Consider the following 19,860-nt stretch of genomic DNA (forward strand, 5'->3'; position numbering starts at 1 on the left):
CAGAGATGTCTAAAATTAGGTGAGATGAATCCCACTCACTGTTAAAATTAGCTCTGTATGTACACGTCTAACTGCATTTTAACTCTTTGATTTGCATTTTTCTAATGTTCTGTTTATGTGAACTTTCTGAATCCCATCTGTGAGAGTTTTATTTACATTCTGAACAAAGGTTTCTTTATGATTCTGCCAGTATGGCCCATCTCCTATAGCTGCCTGTACACAAGAAAAGAATCTTTTTCAGTAACTGGGAACACTTAAAAAGAAAGGCTATTTAATTGAAAAATGCTGTTGTTATTCCAACTGTACTTGAATTGTGCTGAAGAGTTTAAATAATTTCTTCCTTTAGCATAACAAAGCTTTCTGCAGCCTGCTGCTGTTCCCTGCAGTGTTGGAGGTCCAGTTTAGTGCATAGATTTGCATTGCTCTTTCCTAGTGAGTTCACTTGTGAAAATGCTGGGCATTATAGCTTTCAACCTCGTAGATGGACAAATAGTTGAGGTTAGGAATATTTACATTTTGGAGTCCTGAAAAATTTCTGTAGCCTTAGTAGTTAAAACATTACAAGCGAGTCTTTCATTACTGTATGGTAAACACAGCCAGAGATTCAGCCTTTTTTAAAAAAATATGCATGCTTTAAGACTCCTTTAAAGTTTGCTCTCCAAACTTGCAGAAGGGATTGAAGGTAAAAGTGAAAAGCAATTACCTATAAATGCAACTCTTTTGGAACACATTGTGCTGGTTTCATCATAGTTACTTTCCTCTTTTTGTAACATTTGAAAATGCAACTTTATAGAACAACTAGAAATATTTACAACATAAGGTCACTTAGTGTGAGAGGTTGACAGCTGTACATAGTCAAGGTCCTATTGTACAGTATATCATGCTGTTTATCACAGTTGGAGCTTCTTGGCAGTGGGAAGTGTAATTGTTCCAGTTTGACAGCATGTTGAACTTAAGCAGCTGTCTGGCCTTGCAGAAGTTAATATAGAGAGAAGACCTTGTAAAACCTTAAAGGCAGAAGACCTTTCTGAAAGTTCTTTCCAGTTTCAGTTGATACATGATTTCCAACAAAATCGTTGTCCTTTTGCTCTGTTTATAAATGAGGAAAATCAGCATTCAATCACTTAGCTGGTGAGAGTAATTTGATAATTAGTTAGATAGTTTAAGAAATAAGCAGTTAAAAAGTAAAATTAACTTATCTCTTACTCAAGATAATTGGACAGGTGTTATGAAGAATGCTATTACCTGTTTGTAAAGTTCTTTTTTTCCCCTCTTCTTTCTACTAATACAAATTTTCAGGTTGTTTTCTTTTAGTAAATTGTTGCATAAAGTTCTGTCCATAAAGAATTAGGTAATTTTTATTTTGAACTCTTGTACCTATTTCAGACTATTAAGTGCCATCTTTCAGAGTGGCTTAAGTACAGTGAGATTATTACTTTATTTGATTTTCATAAATGCTAGTGAAAAATTATTTCTTATGTTGTAGAATGTCCTCAACGGACCACTCGGTATCTGTGTGCTCCTGCCTTTTCTTGAATGGGTACACTTCACTACCATGAGTCTAAACTGTATTTTTTGACTGGCTATAATTACTGTAGATTGAACAGGCACTATGTGTGGTTTCTAGCAGACTGCCCCTTGTTGGAACAGGAATAACCTGGAGCTCTACTGAGCATAAAGGGTTTACTCCTCGTTGAGACTTAGGTGCCTTGCAGGCCTCTTGGGCAAAGCCTCTGGGACTTCGTCCTGGTAGGAGATGGATAGTGGAGAAGAAAGACTGCTCATGTAGGGATACTAAGTAACTGACAGAGCATTTAAATAATGCATCTGAGAACGTGTGTTAAGACACAATTTGTCTGAATTGTCAATGTATAATATTTTATATAATGTTTGAACAAAGCACTATTAATCTCCTAATGACAAAGTAATTGTGACGTTATGCAATGTTTGATTCACCCTTAGGAGATGTAAATCCTATGCTCTTGGGCTCTAAGCCAGTAGCTCAAGTAGCTAAGCCAGTAGCTCAAGGCTCAAAAAAAGAAGTGCTTATTTCCTTTATTCTGCTGAATTTTTAATTATGTCATTAGCTTTCTAATGCTTGTCTCTGTTAATGATGGCAATAAAGGATTAGTCAGTTATCTGATGAAGGGCCATCACTTCAGCTTTCTTTAGACATTGATGGGTGGTTGCACTTTCAGCTGTTCCTCATGCTGTTTTTTATTTTGTCCAAAGGCATTTTGTTTCCTCTGCTTCCTGTGCCTTGTGTTTGAGGTCTTCACAATAGCTTGTGTTTGCTAGCCCATAAATTACTCTTTTCTTCATTGTCTAGCATTACTGAATTCCACCCTACTCTGGTACAAAAATTAAACAACACAGTGTCTTCTGTGCTTGTTTTACAGCTCACAGGCTTTCTGTCAAAGTCCTTTGATGAATAACTAAATATAAACTACAGAAGGTTAAATATCTTGTTATATAATATCTTTTTAATGGAAACACAACAGATGGTATCTGCTAAGAAAAGGTCACTCAGGCTGGATTATATCATCTTCTTACATGTGCTTAGGAGCACTGACATAGTGAAGTGTTGAGTTATCTTTCAAGTGTGTGTTAGCACCCAGTGAAATTAATACAACAGCCTGACCAACATACAAGTGGATTAAAGGCAGAGTTGGAGTCATGCCCAGGTGTCTTCCCTCCCTCCTGGATGCCTTGACAGGGATGACTGAACTACATGTGAAAAGCACTTGAATTGCTGTTACTTAGTTGATCCTTTTAATGTAAATTGTAATGGATTTTGAATATTTATGTTCTGTAAACCGTGGTTGTTCATGAGTTTTCCCACATGTCCCAACATGTTCAGTTGTCCCTGCTGTTGCCTGACATTTTCTTCCATTTGTGAGCCAACACTTGTAGAGATATATGAATCAAGTTCTAAAATTAGGTAGATTTATTGATTAGACTAAGTTCATTCTGGTTTCTCAGGAACAGCCTGTAACAGACTTGTATGAAAACAACAGTTTAGTATTGTGTCTGTCTGTCAGATTGCTTCCTTTCCATCAGATTTAGGTGGGATTACTTGTCTTTCTTGTATGTGTATCCTATCTCATAAACTAGAAAGTGTCTCAGCCTTTTCATGTGGTGAAGTAATGTAGTTGTGCATTAAGTTTGATTTCTGTCTATATTTTTACAAGAAGATTAGACACTGAAGCAGGTGTTTTCTAACAGCTTTGAAGTGAGATGGAGTGTGTGTGGATGAAATGCAGACATTGTAGATGGTTATTTGAGATTCCTGGGTATATAGGAAAGAAAGTTTCTTTCCTTTGGGGAGGAGGCTTTATGAAGGAATAGTGAAGAGAAATGAGGTGAGAAGAGAAAGGAGGATCAGAAAGAATTTAAAGGGCAGTTGTTTCACATGTTTGGGTTGTTTTCATGAGTATGGCTTGTTTAGTCCTTTTCAGTATTTGGTCAGCACCTGAAAAGTAAAGCACCCGTTTAAATGTTTTTTCCACATATTTTCAATGTCTGAAAATTAAGTATTAAGACATTAATGCAGAAGTGGGGCATCTGTAAAACCAACAGGAAGAACTTAATAGCCTATGAATCTTACATGTTGAGCATGGAAAGCTGCTGAGCAGAGGAGTGTCCAAATCTCTTGCCTCCTTCAGACTTTAGGTACCTGCATTTCTGTCTGCTTAATAGTCAGAGCACAGGTTGTGTGAAGGGCACTGATGCTCAGGTGATCAGCACCTGCTGGTAAATCACTGCTGCTATATAAGATAGTGTTTCCTTGCACTAAAGGAAACTTTAGTAGTTAAACCAGCTGCCTGGAAAGGGATTCCAGATTTTCCTCAGCCTGAAGGGATTGAAATGAGCCTATTGTCTTTCATAGGAAATAACAAATCCCATTCTTTCCTTCTCTGCCCAGCAACAGCCCAGACTTGGAGTGGCTGGGACATCCTTCCCTCATGTTGAATTTATGCTGTTATGCAGTCAAGAGGGAAAATATTTTAGGAGCAGTGTGTAGTGCAGTGTGGAAGGCTCTGAGGTGACAAGGTGGAATAGAATACATTCAGTTGGAGGGGACTGACAAGGATCAGCTTGTCCAGGGTCACTCCAGGGCTGACCAAAAGCATGTTGCTAAGGGCATTGTCCAGTTGCCTCTTAAACACTGACAGGCCTGGGACACTGACCACCTCTCCAGAAAGCTGTTCCAATATGTCACTACCCCCTCTGTAAAGAAATGTTTCATAGTATCCAGTCCAGACTTGGATTTGAGTTTCTTTTTTCACAGATTTTTCTGTTTGTGATTTCTTGTTCAATGACTGACCAATACAAAATGTTAAAGCAGTTCTAGAAAAAATGCCATGTGTCCTACTTTTATGCAATTGTTGAAGTTATACAGGCAATTCTGTAAAACCATCAGTTCCCACATGGAGATGTTGCTCTTCCAGATGTGGCTTTGCATGGATCTGATCCTGGTGATTGTGTCTGTGTGCTGTGCCCTGTGACTTCACATTTGCTTTAAATCCAGACATTGCTGAGCCTGCTGTTGCAGAGAAGGGAAGGCCCTCCCCTCCATGCTGGCTGCTCATTCCTCCCTGCTTCAGCATTTGTGATTTTCTCTTTAATCCAACTTAATGTAATCTTTTATTTATTTAATTTTGAGGTCAGTTAGATGAATGAACTGATCCAACTTACTCTGTTGTCCAGCTGCTGCTAGAACTGATATGAAAGAAGCGGCAGGAAAATGTGTCAAGGGTTGGCGTGTATGTTCTTTTGCCAGTAGCAATCACTTCAGGCTTAGCATGTTCATAAAATGCCTGATTGATTGTATTCCCCTGGATAAAGCATGAATGCTTTGCCATCTTGTTTCTGGATCACAACAGACCTTATGTTAACAACTTTTTTCCCCAGACTCAGGTATTTCAAGGTGCGCACAAATGAGTAAGTTTAGGCTCCATGGTAGCTGTAAGTCAAACGGGGAGTCACCTCATGAATGTCCATGGCTTCAGATATTGGCATGGCAATGTGGTTTAACATTGTCTTGGACCACAAGTACTCAAATGTTCACTAAGTTGAGTCCAAATATGAGGCTTAGTACAAAAATGTTGTGATTTGAGCAAACCTTATTCCTTCACAGGTCAGGAGATTCTTATGCTTCATTTTTAAAGGATAAAAGTATTGGTTGTTATGGCACATACAGCTGGAAGTTAATAAAAAACAGAGCAAATACAGGCAACTGTATCATTCAGTTTGGATGTGACTAATTACTGAAATTAATGTGTTAAAAGTACATGAAATACACTGAGTTGCGTATAATGTAAACAACTGTGCTGCTCATGTTAAGCATCATCACTAAGCCTTCTTGCCCAGTATTGAGATTTTTACTAAAAAGCATTCTGCAGCCATTGGGTAGTTTATATAATCCTCTTGGTTTCAAAGAATTGAAATCTGTTCAACCAATCTTCCCCCATCTGTCTCTTGTAGCACTGCTCTTCTATGTGGCAGCCTTATAGCTCCCTCCAGAGTTCTGTTCTGTCCTAAAATACAGAGAGGAAAAAAAAAGAAAAGAGATGCACTGTAAAAGAATTTTATTTTCTGCTCACATCATGTTATTTGCATGACTCAGTGTTCCACTACTAGGCTGGTTTGCACAATCCTTTTGAATTTATCTGAGTTTTTTTTGGTATCATAAGATGTACTTGTAGAACTTAGACATTGGCTGATTTACATACTAGGTTTTCTTCATTTTTGTATGCCTTCACTGTTTTGTTTTTGGTGTTTTGTTTTTTTTTTTTTTCCCACTGAACATGAACAGCAGGAATGAGATACTTAATTTGTGCACGTATTCTAAGTGGGCTTAGGGCTGAAGTAAAGAAAATATCCTACACTGATTTTTTGGTATAATAAAGTAAGACTAAGTGTGCAGTCTGCTAATATTTAATTTGTTGCTATTCAGATGAAGAATTGATATTTAGCCCAAATATTAACTAAGGTACAAACAATATTTCTAGGTCTTGTCTAACTTAGAATTTATGAATTGTTTTTAAGAAAAAGAATCTCTTCTAGATTGTGAACTTTTGAATGACCTTAAATATGTCATGTATGGAAGTATTTAATAGATCTTGTTAAGGAGATTCGAGATGCTCCTGAACTGGTCATTAACCTGAAAGTTTGTCTATATGTATTTGATGTTTCTGCATCAGTGCATGAAGGTTTGCTGAAATAGCAGGGAGGAAGGTGTTAATGGTAACATCAGAACTTGTAAAGACTTTCTCTGTTCTTGTGGACAAGGCCCCAAGGCCCCTGTGAAATTTTCAGCTAATGAGAACTGCTGTTAGGTTGTGTGTGGGCAGATTTTTTGGTCGTTGTTTTTTGCATTTAATGTATGGGTATATGTTTTCATCCATCTTGCAAGAAATGTGCAAATCAGCATCTACTCCAGTGCTTGCTGCTCTAATTTTGTACCTCTGGGTTTTGCACCAGAGCCGTTGTTTGTCACGATGACCAAAACGCACGTGATCGCGGCTTGCAAAGACGCCTTTTACGTCTGGCAGTATCGGGTGGCCAAGAAGCTCACAGCCATGGAAATCAACCAGCTGGCACGGACCAGGAAAGAAGGCAGGGAAAGGTTTGTCTTCAGGCTCTCTCATTTTACTTCCTCGGTTCTGGTGTCATTGATAAGGTGGATTCTGCTATGTCTAAAATGCAAACCCTTGTCTTCTCATATTTCTAGTCAGGTTTGTTGACTTGCAGACCTGTAAGATGAAATACTAGTTTTGTATAACAAAACTAGTGTTTTTTATCCAGATCCCTCAGACATTTCTGGATTAGTTCCTGTTCAGTGTCTCCATTTGCTTGTTACATGTTTTCCTTACGGAGCTGTGTGTCTTGATGCCTTTTTACCCCTCTCCTGTTTCTCCTCCATGCTCTTATTTTCCAGGCAGCTCTGTTCCCTCTGATAACTTTAACTGCTTCTCATCTGTCATTGCCTGTAAGAACATAGTCTGTCCAGCTGGCTCTTCTCTAATACACTTGTGTCTGGTTGTGGCTTTGACAACTAATCCTGTACAGACTTTTATCCTCTAAAACTAAACAAGCCAAAGTCAACATCATTTTGCTTCCAAAATATTTCCTTCCCAGGTGCTCATTTGTGGCATTAACTTTTCTGTCACCACCACAAAACTCGCCACTTTGTTATGGTTTTGTTTTAGTTATTTTGTGTGTCTTCCATATCACCACACTATATAATCTTTCTATAAACCTACCATCTCCTGTCACCATATATCCTCAATAATGAGTAATTATTTGTACATAGTGTAATAACTTATGTTGTTGTAGGACCTGGATGTCCTAGCCTTGGACAAGATTATAAATTGATAAAAACATTAAGAAATGTAAATAGTTGTAATTCAGCATTAATGATGATTTTAGCATTCTAAAATCTTTCCTAATGCTGTTTTTTAAGGCAAAAGAGAACTTGTAAGTGTTGAATAATACAGTAATACATAAGCGTTTGTGGATGTGAAGGTGAAGGTCTTCATAATTGTGGAGAAGAGCCTGGGGAAATAGGAAAATGCATGTTTGAAAGGGACAACTGAGTGGTTGGTAGTTTTCAGCAGGACACTTAACTGTAACAGCAGGAACTTACTGTCACAGGATGAAAATTCACAGATTATGGGGAATAGACCATCGGGGCTGTGGAAGTGAAAGCCTCCGACGTATCTTCATATCCATACAAAGCAGGTTTACCAAAGGGGATGCTTTTGAACGTAAGAACATAGCTTTTATTCTCTTCTCCAATTCCAGTTTCTTCTCCAAGGATCAAACATACCAATGCTACCAAAGTTGATGCATTCTTTTAAGTCACTTTTTCTTCTAACTTTCCTTCTCTACAGGATCTATCATATTGATGACACCTCTTCAGGGTCTGGAGATGGACCCCTTGATTACAGCAGAGCTTTTGAAGTGAGTGATGTTTTGAACCAGTTTATTGGGGTGTCGCTGGTAGTTTGAAAGAGCAGTAATTAGTGTTGATTTTTTTATTTTCATAGATTTTCATTAGTAGAAGTGGTTGTACTTAAAATTTCTTTTACTTCTATCTTTTGTACATAACTGTTATATTTCTTCCCTCTAGTTGGTGCTGTTACTGTGTCATTATGTATTACTGGAAATATACAGCAAACTGTAGGGAACATATGTTAACATATGGAAAAAATATATTCTGGGTGTGTATAGTATGTAGTCACCTGCTGTCTTCCTGGTCAGAAGCAACTCCCCTTACTTCAACAAAATATAACTTTGTTGAAACTTTGTGATCTTTTGTAGTATTTCAGTTCATGTGTGTGTGCAAGTGCTGGGTGTCCTTACTAATATACCTGATATAAATTAATTAACAGACCTCACAAGTCAGGGATTGTTGCTTTCTGGTGTTTTCTGTTAAACACCTGTTACATTCTGTTACCATAAACTATCCACAGACAGTGTGCTGACAAGGTTTGATATCCCCTTTTCATGTGGACACTTATATCTAGTTTATTTAAATAACGTTCTTTCTTTAGCAGGGCATTCTTACCTTTGCAGGAAAACTGATACTGATATCACTTGTTTACTTTCAGGGAACAAGAGATCCAATTTGTGCAATAACAGCATCTGATAAGATACTACTTGTGGTAAGCTATATGATTAACACAACTCCTAATTGCCTCTTGTGCTTGTAGGCATAAGATTATTCTATGTTCATAAGCAGTCATAATTTCAAAGCATTTCTGAATTTAGAATTTATACAGAGAAAATCTCTTTCTACATTTCCTCAAGGATAACTTTTAACAGTTTCTTCTGTTAACCTGGATTCTTTCTTTGGGAGGGCTAATTTACTAAGTACTTACAATTTAATTACAGACTAGTTGCCTGAGTTAATACTTACACATAGGATTTTATAAAGCCTAGGTCAGGACTTAATTCTGTAATCTGGGTCCTGAGAAGTCTCTTTGAGACAGTATGTTCTAGACACAAAGATTTAAAACATTTGTCTGTTTACATGTTAATGGTATAATGCATGGTACTGTACTCTATACAGAAGAATGTACTTATGGATTATACAGATGTGTGAGTTATTGAATCGTGCCAAAGAGCTAGTGCATTTTTTTTGTTCCAAGCTGGAAAGTAATCTCAGTAATGAACAAACTTACATGTGGGCTTTAAAGCAAACTAATTGAACAGAACAAAGAGAGGGAAAGAACAGTGTTTCTTCCTGTTATCCACCTTCCAGGAAAGATCAATGTTTTCTCATGCTCTGATTCCAGTGTGGATTTTTGTTTGGTTTTTTGTTATATTCTTTGACTAGATTTTACAAAACCAGAGGGTCACGGGAAAAAGCATGAACAAAAGAACTGTGATGGTTTATAGCTGACTGTGGGATTGTTGTTGCTTGAAGAATAAGAAAATTAACTTCTGACAGTAATTAATCTATGGCTTTTTTTTTAAAAGGAAAGGAATGAGAAGAAATGCTTTTGAGACCAGATCTGGATAAATGTGCTGAAGCTGAATCATATCATATATGCATGCTCAAGAATGCATATGATAGTGGTTCAATTTTCTAACACTTCTGAGCTAATCTACTTTTTAGTCTATAGGGTATACATATGTTAAAAAGTCAAAAATGGTGATTTATGCTGAGTATTTTAAGGACTGCTTTAGGGGAAGCAAAAAGAAAAGGAATAAAATTTTCATATTTTCGAAATTTCAGATGTTCCATCATTTCCAACATAAGAGTTGAACAGTAGGCAAACCAAGGATATGTTGTTCACTTTACAGAAACACCACAAGAAAATAGTGGTAGTGATCATTTCAGTTCAGAGATGTCACTCCTTTCAGCCTGATCGTGTTTTGACACAGGGAATGGTGTTTCATTAAAGATAAACCACACTGGTACTTAGCTTTGTTTTCTGTTACTCAAGCCTGTGAATAACCAGTGTACTTTACAGCATTTCCTTTTAAATCTAGGTCTGGTCTTGCAATAACTGGTGGGACTTGTTGTTATGCAGACAGCCCCACATGAGCAGAGCTGTCCTGCTTTTAGTCCTGGGCTGGTGCTGCCATATGGAATTCTTTGAGGGGATTTACCAGTGTGGGACAAGGATCTTTTCACACCTCTCCTTTTTTATTGTGTAGTATGTAGACCCTGTCTGGAGGGTCATGGCTCCTGAAATTCTGTGGGCTAAATGCGGACTGTAACTTTGTTTTAAAGTTAAAGTTAAATGTTTGTTTTAACATTCCTGATTTAAGCAGATCTGTCAATTGTAACATCTTAGAGTATCTTGTTTAAATACCAGAATTCAGAACTTTAGGGTGATGATTCTCTCTTTTCTCTCCTGCTCTGTCACTTATCCCAAAGCTCTTTTGTCTAAAACAGCATGTATATAAGACCATTTTAAAGGGTTTACTGATGGACAAATTCTCACTAAGGCAGCATTGCTTTCCTCTAGGGAAGAGAATCTGGCATTATTCAGAGATACAGCCTCCCTTGTGTGGCTGTGGTGCAGAGTTACACCCTGGACTGTCGTGCCTATCAGCTGTCTTTGAACTGCAACTCCAGGTGAGTAACAGATCTGCTTTTAACACAAATATCCAATTTCAAAATGAAGCACTAAAATTTGTGAAAATACCAATTCTGTGAAATCTATAATTCTGTAAATAATTATATACTAATTTTAATTTTAGTTGTTATTAATGGTTGTTTAACCATTTATTTATTACTAATTATTTCCATCTGGATAGTCATTGCTCTAAGAGACTGTTAGCAAAGGTCTCCTATGCTTTACACCCTGTATACATGAAAATGCCTTTGTTTTATTAGATAAACGAAACATAACCTTCCTTTGATCATGACATGACTTGATAAAATACTGTCATAACCTGCAATTTTATATCTAAGACTTCTCTTTGTTTCTGTGTCCTTCTAAGGCCTGGAAAATTTAAAGCCATTCTTACAGGCTGTAACTGGTGGTGATGTCTCTAGTGAAAGTCTGGTTCTTCTGAGCTTCATCTGTGCCAATACTGAAGTTACTTTCTACTCAACACCTATTTTTTTGCAAGAGAGTGCATGAGAGTGTTAGCAGAAAAGACAAAATACACAGGAATTTGCAAGGCAATTTTAACCATTTTAAAATAACTTTATCATTTCAAACAAAATTCATAATGCTTGTGTAGATCTCTTGCTTTTGCTTAAAAGGCAGCGTGATCTAGTTGGAGCCATATTAATTTTGTTTTCAACCCAAGCCATTTTCTACCTAAATGACTTGGTTCTAGGGAAATAAGCTCAGATCCATAAGCATTTTGAGGTTAATTTTCTGAATTGCATTTGAAATTTTAATAGGGATTAAGGCTGTCTACTTGTTGCTTTTAAACTGGCCTTGTGGTAAATACAGGGTACTATGATTCACTGAAGACCTATGCAACTGTAACTTTTCAAATGTAGCCTTTTAGAAATTGTATTTTTTCCCATATTTTAAACGACTTCAAAGATTACCTGGATTATACGTAATATTGCCTTGAAAAAAAGTTAAGAACATCCTTTGTAGAAATGCAAGAAATCCCATTTGTAGAATTAATAGTCTGCATCACACCACTGACTTTTTAATTTAATAATCTGCTTCATTGCCTCCTAGTAAATAAGGAAAACCTATTCTGTTCAGTTGTTAATTTGAGTCTTTGTCTAGAAAAGTTTGGTGAGGGACAAACTTGTAATTTATTCAGCTTGGTATCTGATGTATCTTCAAAATGCTGGATATAAAAATGGGCATATTTCAGTCTTTGGAGGGCCACATCCTGTGTGAGAAGATAAAGAACATCTTTCAAATGTTCTGGTGTCTGGTCTCTGCTGTGTAGAGAAGTGAAAATCTCGGGATCTATGGATCTGTGCTGGTTCTGGCACATGACAGCATCTCATGGAATCTGTAGAATTATGCTGTGCCAGGTTAGAGAACTGTTTCAGATTAACAGCCTTGAGTAGTGCCATTTAGCTGCCTTACTTTTCCCCTGTTTGTTTTTCTGCAGCCGCCTCGCTATCATAGACCTGTCAGGGGTTCTGACCTTCCTGGAGCTGGACCCGCGGGCTGCAGACAGCACGGGACAGCAGGAGAGGGGAGAGCAGCTGAAACTGGAGCGCAAGGACGTCTGGGACATGAAGTGGGCCAGGGACAACCCAGACTTGTTTGCAATGATGGAGAAAACAAGGATGTATGTTTTCAGAAACTTGGATCCAGAGGTAAATATCTGTGAGGATTCTTTCTCACCCCCGGTGCTCTATGGCACCAAACTCCAGAGCTCTAAGGCTCCTACTTGTTGGGTAATTCTTCTAAATAAACAAAGTTTAAAAAGTTACCTATTACAAAGCACATCTTATTACAAAGCACATCAGTCTCAAAAGGCAATAGCAAAAGCAATGGCAAGCAATGGCAAAAGCAGCAGCAATAAACAATAAGCGAATGGCTAGAAGCCCTGGCAAAAGCCAATAGCTGAAAGCAACAACTCTCCCAATACATAGTCTTATATAGGACTTTTCCAACAAGCTAAGACACAAGCTCGGACCACCACTCTTAACCTATTAGAATTCTAGTTTCTTAGCACACTGGGTTAAATATAAGACTATGCATACAATCTGTTGTGTTCTATCTAAGAAATGGAAGCAATATTCTTACTATAACTCTATTATGTCTAAGTCCTGTCTACAGCTATGGTCCTGGAGCCTCTACTGAATATACCAGTATGTTTGCAACCTTCACTAGAACATTCACTGCTACTGTAGCATTTGAAACCTTTTACTCACTAAAAGCATGAGAACTCACTCTAAAACTTATTCAATCCCTGCACTCTGAATTCTCTCTGAAGAATTCAGAGAGACCCCTAACTCACTGACTCCAACAAATATCAACATATGTAAACTACTCATTTGAAAAAGTTCACTCTTAAATTAATGACTCTTTCTTGAACAGTATTATTATTGTGATTACTATTCAGTTCTGCAAGTGTTTGTTTATATAAACTTGCTTCAGGAAACCTCAAAATCATATCAACTCATGTGGGAATGTGAGTTATTTGGTTATTTGGTTTTGGACCAAATAGCTAAAATGAATGGTTAGTCCTAGAAACATAAAAATGATGTCATATTTTTCTTAAATGTATGAGATTTTCAGGAGGGTATTTTTTTGTCTGCTTTGGAATACATAAATGCAGTTTTGGTAGAGATACTTATAAAACAGTTCAGTTGAATCTAAATATTGACAGGTGTTATTCTTTCTCATAATTTAGCTGCAGAAAACATGAGGATTTTTAATCATGTCTTTGTTTACAGAATTGTCAATAGTGTTAATGATTGTAGTATTTGTTTCTTGTTGGAAGTGCAAATATATCCTGGTTTGGAGAAGAATATATATACTTAACAGATTTGATTAGGATTTAGTCAGAATACAAGTTTGTTTTTAACTTTTTTAACTTTAAGGAACCTATACAAACATCTGGATATATTTGCAACTTTGAAGATTTAGAAATCAAGTCTGTTCTTCTGGATGAAATATTAAAGGTCAGTATAATTAATTTTATTTTGTAGGAGAAGTAGGTGTCTGTCTTAATGATAGATGCCTGTTTTGTTGGGTGAAAATAAAAGTCACCAGGAATAAAAATATGTTTCTTTATCCATTATGTTAGAATCCTGAGCATCCTAACAAAGATTACATCATCAATTTCGAGATTCGATCATTACGAGACAGTCGAGCATTGATTGAGAAAGTTGGCATTGAGGAATCTTCCCAATTCATAGAAGACAATCCACATCCCAGACTTTGGTAAAATCTCCTATAAGCCAAATTTGTTTAAACTTGTCTTCTTTTCTATTCTTTTCCTGTTCAGACAGATCTAGTATGAAAATAAAAAACCTCAAATTAAAACCAGCCAAAGCAGTATACATTTTAGTCACAATCATTTAGGATTTAATGAATGTTGGAGTACCTAGGATGTCAGGCATGTGCTGTATCATGATAGTGGGTATAGGGTGTAGGCTCAGGACACCTTTTTGTTCTGTGCTATATGGGCCCCAAAACACAGTGTTCCTTGTGTTTTGGAGGGAATTCAAAGGAAGTGAAAAGCTGACAGAAAGATAACCAAGTTGGTTAAATTAAAATTAAAACTTATATATTTGATATTGAACATTAAAGGTAAAGGGAACACATCAGACTGAGAGTAGGATGAGTAGTTTGAGTAGGGCTGGGTGTGCTGTGTTCCCATGCAGCATCTCAGAAATAATCTGAGAAATGGTGATAGTGGCATGGTTAGACTAAACATGGCTCAGCCATTAAACTAAAGTTGAAAAGCCTGCAGAGAAAACATGTGAGAATAAGCCTGTGAAAACAGGAGTGCTCTCTTCCAAGGGCTGGAAGAGTAAAGGCCTCAGTAGATAATTTAGCTTGCATCAAGGGGGTTGGAGAGTTCACTGTTAATTATGATGGTTCAGAGATGAATTTATAGAGTTGCTGAAAGACTGGACAAGACACCTTGCTTTAAAAGTTTGTCCCAAAAAACATTCCTTTCTATCTAGTTGTTCTCTGTCTCCAGAATGTTCATTTTGAAGAACAGGAGTTGCTAGTTACATATTGAATGTTTCTGTAATACTGTAATTTTATTAGCTTGAGCGTGTAGGGTAAAATATCAGTGTTTTGAGTCTTCCTTTTTACAAATGTCTTGAAGTAGCTGAAGATTTTTGGAGCTTTGAAATTGTTCATGCTTTTTTTGCTAGTACCATCTGTTCACTTAATATAAAATGACTGTTTTGCAAGTCTGTGTCTCAGTAAAAGTTCTATATCATAAAATCACAAAATAAATGTCAAATTCTGTTCACCTTGCTCTGGTATTGGCATGAATTTTATTTTTGTTATGAGAGAAAACACATCGCATATTTATGAAGAGATGGATTAGAAGTGCTGTATATAAAGCCAATATATTCCAGATCAGAACAAAACAGTGACCTTGCTTCTAGAATGCAATGAATGGTGATGTGCAGATCAGTTGTAGCAGATCAGTTGATTTCTTTGATGTCAGTGATGAGCACTTGAGTTTGTGATACAAAGCTTCTCAAATTGATTATAAAATACAGAGCTGATACTGCCTAAGCATGGCTTGGGTCACTGAATCCAGCAATAATATTAGTGGTTTTGTCAGTGCCTTACTGCAATGAGTTTGTTTCACAATATCAATCAGCCAGTCTAAATTTTAAAAAGCCTTATTTTTGCAGAAGATTCTAGAGCTCATTCAAACAACTGATGCACACAGGTTGGCCTGAATTCCCTATTTGCAGAACTAATCAATGGAGCAGTACCAGTTACAGGGTTCCCCAAAGGTTTTCCCTGCTCTCTCAGACTGCTGTCCTAACAGGACCAGGAACATCCAGGTGGATCAGAGGGATAATTTATTTGTCATGGCCAATGTAGCTGGAGGCATTTAGACTGAGGCTGCCTTCAAGGCTTAAAGTTGTGACAAATGCATAGGGAGAAATAAATAAATAAATAAATAAATAAATAAATAGAACTTTACTGAGACCAGCAACACATTTCACATAAGTCTAACAGTCAAATCTTGCCCATTCCTCCCAAGCCAGTGTCCATCTGACAAATGAATTTTATCAATTATTTGAACATCTCCCCCTGACAAGTGCCTAACAGATCACAAAATGTATTAGGAATAAACATGTGACTGTATTAAGATTAGCTAGTAAACAATAAATTGCAACAACTCTTGTCTCTTCTTTAAATAATTACTGGTTAAATGTATCCTCATTTAATTTAATCTCTAGCTGCTTTTCCATCTGCTGTGTTTGTTTATCACACAGGCGACTCCTGGCTGAAGCAGCTCTTCAGAAGCTGGATCTGCAGACGGCTGAACAAGCTTTTGTGCGTTGCAAAGATTATCAAGGCATTAAGTTTGTGAAGCGCCTGGGCAATCTGCAGAGCGAGTCCATGAAGCAAGCAGAAGTGGCAGCCTATTTTAGCAGATTTGAAGAAGCTGAAAGAATGTATCTGGATATGGACAGAAGGTAATTACGTGTAAACATCTCAGCAGTAAGCAAAGAAAAAAAAGTTGGGGGGAAAAAAAAGCATTCCTTAATCAGGAATGACTGTTTTCTCTGGAGAGTCTTTACCAGTTTCTGCAAAAACATAAAAGGATCAGATGGAGAGAATGTTGGTTTATCCATAGATAACCAGTTCTGTATGTAAACCAATGCATTCCAAACTGTTTACAAAACCTTGGCTGCTCTAGGTAGGGCTGTGTTTTATAATGTTTTTTTCACAAGTATTTTGTCGGTATTTCAACTGGGATTCCAAAAATACAAACAATCTTAAATAATGTTTAATTTATGTGGTGTTGCTCTGTGCTAGTAGCCAAGTACACGTTCTTCTCAATTACATATACAAACAACAGAGTTTTTAATGAACTGTAATTTTTGGAGAGACAGAAGGACTCTGGATGAAACTGTGAAACACTGAAACCAATCAGTGTAATTTTTGCTCAGGAATGAAAACAAACAAAGCAAAATTTTAGAATTACTGGGAATATAAATTAATAGTAATTAGCTAGAGCACTGTCTCTACTGAAAAAGAATAATGAGAAATCATCAGCAGCAGTTGTGCAGTGTAGCCTATAGATGGTGGTCAAACATGGAGAAACATGAATCACTTATGCACATGTGAAATTTTTAAGCTTTGATTAATGGAGCCATGAAAAACAGTAGGGAATGATGGAGAAAAAAATCAGTTATTATTTCATGCTGCAAGAATGAAAGTAAGGGGGACAGGGTGGCAGGGCAGAGGGAGAAGGCAGGAGCTGGGGAGAGATGCACAATAGTGCCTGGTAATGTCCTAATTAGTTGATGGCAGTCTGGTGGTCTGGGGATGTGGGCTGCCTCCTGAGCACTTCAGTCACACTGCAACACCCAGTTTTACATATGGCATGTTCCTTTTCACGTGGCTGAAGAGAAATTTGGACATAGAATTGCAGAAGTCAAAAACTTACTTTATTGTCTACTGTTTTCAACTTTCACTACTAGAAAAATCCTGATAAAGATCTACCAAAAATCACAATTAAATAAATCTATTTTTCAAATAAATTTTTAATATTTTTAGATAGATGCTCTTACTTAGCTTACTGCATTGACCTTCTAATGCCTTTCTTTATTTACTTGTAAGGTGAGGGCATTTTTAAAAGGAGGGTATTTTTAAAAGAAGGGCTTAGGTCTCTCCCATTTATTTTCTATGCACCTGCAGAGTTACTTTTATATGAGGTAATACAGAATTATTCTGTTTGGTGGAAAAAACATGCCAGACAGACACACAGTGAGTCATATGTATGCATGAATAATAAAAAGGAAAAACTACTGCTGAGTCCTTTCTCCTTTATCCAAAAGCACTCTGAATCTGGAAAAGAAATCTCTGAAATCCATTTTATTACATCTCAGCTTTAGCCTCCATTATTCATACTTGTTGCTTCTTCATCTTTCCCCTCACCTTCATTCTGCTTTTAGCCTTTTGCAGCTGCTGCCATCTCTTGTAGTGGTCAGCAGTGAAAGATACAGAACAGAGTAAGAGGGAACCTGAAATAACATCAACCCAGTTGTCTCACTCATTTAGCTCCTGACACAGGAGTGTGGCTGATAAGGAAGTGCATACATGTGATATAACCTGTGAGCTCTCCTGAGTATCTGCTTTAATGGAATAGTGTTTAAATCTGGGGTCACCCTGATACCTGCACTGCAGGTTAAGGACACAAAAATACTTTTGGCTGCTTTCCTCGAGGTTTTTTGTTGCTTGTTTAGTTGTGTCTGACTTGTCCCTTTGTTGTGTTTCACTTGATCCTTTAGAGATCTGGCCATTGGGCTGCGGATCAAACTGGGCGATTGGTTCCGGGTGCTGCAGCTGCTGAAGACGGGCTCGGGGGACTCGGACGATGCGCTCCTGGAGCAGGCGCACAACGCCATCGGGGACTACTTCGCAGACCGCCAGAAATGGTACGGTCTGCTCTGCTCTGGGGGAGCCAGCAGGAAGGAACCTTCAAAGGAAATTATCAAACTGATGACAAGACTTCATTTATGATACCAGCAAAGTCAGGATGCAATACGTTGGATAATTGGGGAATAATGAGATTTAGCTCACACCTTTATGGTTCCTCGATATGATAAACAGAGAGCTGTTATCAGCTACCTAAAGGGCGAAGGTGATATAAATCTCTGCTTTGCCAGAAGTCTGTCTGCTTCAAAGGAAGGCAAGAGAAATACCTATACAGTTACATTAGGCTGGATATAGAGAGTATTAAAAAAACCAAAAGGGATTAAAAGTAGTACAGAATTACTAACCACAAATATTTGAGAAGGTCCAGAGTTCTCTGACCTGGATCTGTCTCCAGTTGTTGCCCAAACTGGGCACCCAAGGAAGATTTTGAGGGAAGTGCACACCTACAATGGTATTTCTCCAGAACACATTTTTGCAGTCAGGTGCTTCCTGAGCCAGAGGTAATGTCTTCATAGCTAATAAACTTGCAGGGAATTTCTTTCATGAATGTTTCTTGTTGCCTTCCTTCTAAGCCCATGTCTTAAGAGTTCCACTATGTATTGCCATTATGAAAACTGTATTGTCACAATGCAGCTGAAAACTTGTGATTAGATTTTGAAAGTTGAGATGAGCTTTAGGTAACTTTAGAGAATGGTCTTGGAGGTTTCAGTGTTTGTGTTTTAAAATACGGAAGCACAACAGTAAAGCCCTTTTCTGGAAGTTTAGCAGTAAGTTGTCCATTGTCTGCCCTCATCTCTGCAGATGTGGGAATACAGCTTTAAGAATTCCTTGACCTCCAAATGTTACACTAGTCAGAGAACCAATATTGCTACACTTTTAATATAATGATCTGTGAAAATGAAAATTTTTTGTGCATTTTTGATAAACAGTGAAATTGTAGCCATGAAAGGTTTTCAAGTAAAGTTACCTATTTAAAATGATGTGATTTTAAATTTACAAATGTGGAAGGCTTACAGAATTAAAAACTTTTCTTGAGTTTATCCATCAGAAGCCACCACATTTTTTTGTCTTATTAGGTTAAATGCTGTACAGTACTATGTGCAAGGACAAAACCAGGAACGTTTAGCTGAATGTTACTACATGCTAGAAGACTACCAAGGACTGGAGAATTTGGCCAGCTCACTTCCAGAGAATCATAAATTGCTCCCTGTAAGCAAAAAGCACCTTTATTGTTCATGTCTTATACCCAACTATTTAAAATTTCCCATCTTGGGAGGGTTAAGAATGAGAGAAAGAATGAAGTGTATGACCTACTCACTTAAGTGCAACGGTGTTACTATGGTGTTGATCTCTAGGATTACTGTTATTTTCATACTCCATCACTCTTCCTTTCCCTTATTGTCCCAGCTCCCCAGAAAGACCTGACTGACAATACTCTAAAAGGAGGGGAAGTAGATGGGATAGGGTGTGTAGGATATATAGGTGTATAGGGTATAGGTGTGTACATGTAGCAGGAAATTACTGAATAATAGCTAATTTAGAACTGTGCTGTGGTTGATTTAATCCAAAATCCTTGAAAAATGCAGAACATACTCTTTTAATGCCTTTTCTAGTAAACTAAGACATAGCATTTTCTTTTAACCTCATTGTAATAGGCTTCTTGAATTTAGAAGCAGTGTGTGAGACTAGCACACTGTTCTAAAGATTTACAACAATGCCTGGTGCCTTCACATGATCCATGAAGCAACCAACCCATTCCCTACCCTCTTGGACTTAAATTAACCAAACAGGAGTACTGCTGTTGCTG

General features: G+C 37.4%; 1 protein-coding gene across 2 annotated transcripts in view; it reads left to right on the forward strand.

The window, feature by feature from the left end:
- Positions 1 to 19,860, forward strand: part of WDR35 (WD repeat domain 35) — a 41,895-nt gene that overhangs the window by 16,010 nt on the left and 6,025 nt on the right. For both annotated transcript variants that reach the window (XM_056486312.1, XM_056486313.1), the window contains exons 12-21: positions 6,487 to 6,631; positions 7,899 to 7,968; positions 8,619 to 8,672; positions 10,488 to 10,597; positions 12,058 to 12,268; positions 13,502 to 13,582; positions 13,708 to 13,844; positions 15,881 to 16,084; positions 17,906 to 18,052; positions 19,130 to 19,262. In XM_056486312.1, coding sequence (XP_056342287.1) covers positions 6,487 to 6,631; positions 7,899 to 7,968; positions 8,619 to 8,672; positions 10,488 to 10,597; positions 12,058 to 12,268; positions 13,502 to 13,582; positions 13,708 to 13,844; positions 15,881 to 16,084; positions 17,906 to 18,052; positions 19,130 to 19,262 — 1,292 coding nt within the window. The remainder of the gene's footprint in view (positions 1 to 6,486; positions 6,632 to 7,898; positions 7,969 to 8,618; positions 8,673 to 10,487; positions 10,598 to 12,057; positions 12,269 to 13,501; positions 13,583 to 13,707; positions 13,845 to 15,880; positions 16,085 to 17,905; positions 18,053 to 19,129; positions 19,263 to 19,860) is intronic.

The sequence above is a fragment of the Oenanthe melanoleuca genome, chromosome 3 (genome assembly GCF_029582105.1).
Source record: "Oenanthe melanoleuca isolate GR-GAL-2019-014 chromosome 3, OMel1.0, whole genome shotgun sequence".
In the NCBI taxonomy this organism is placed as follows: Eukaryota; Metazoa; Chordata; class Aves; order Passeriformes; family Muscicapidae; genus Oenanthe; species Oenanthe melanoleuca.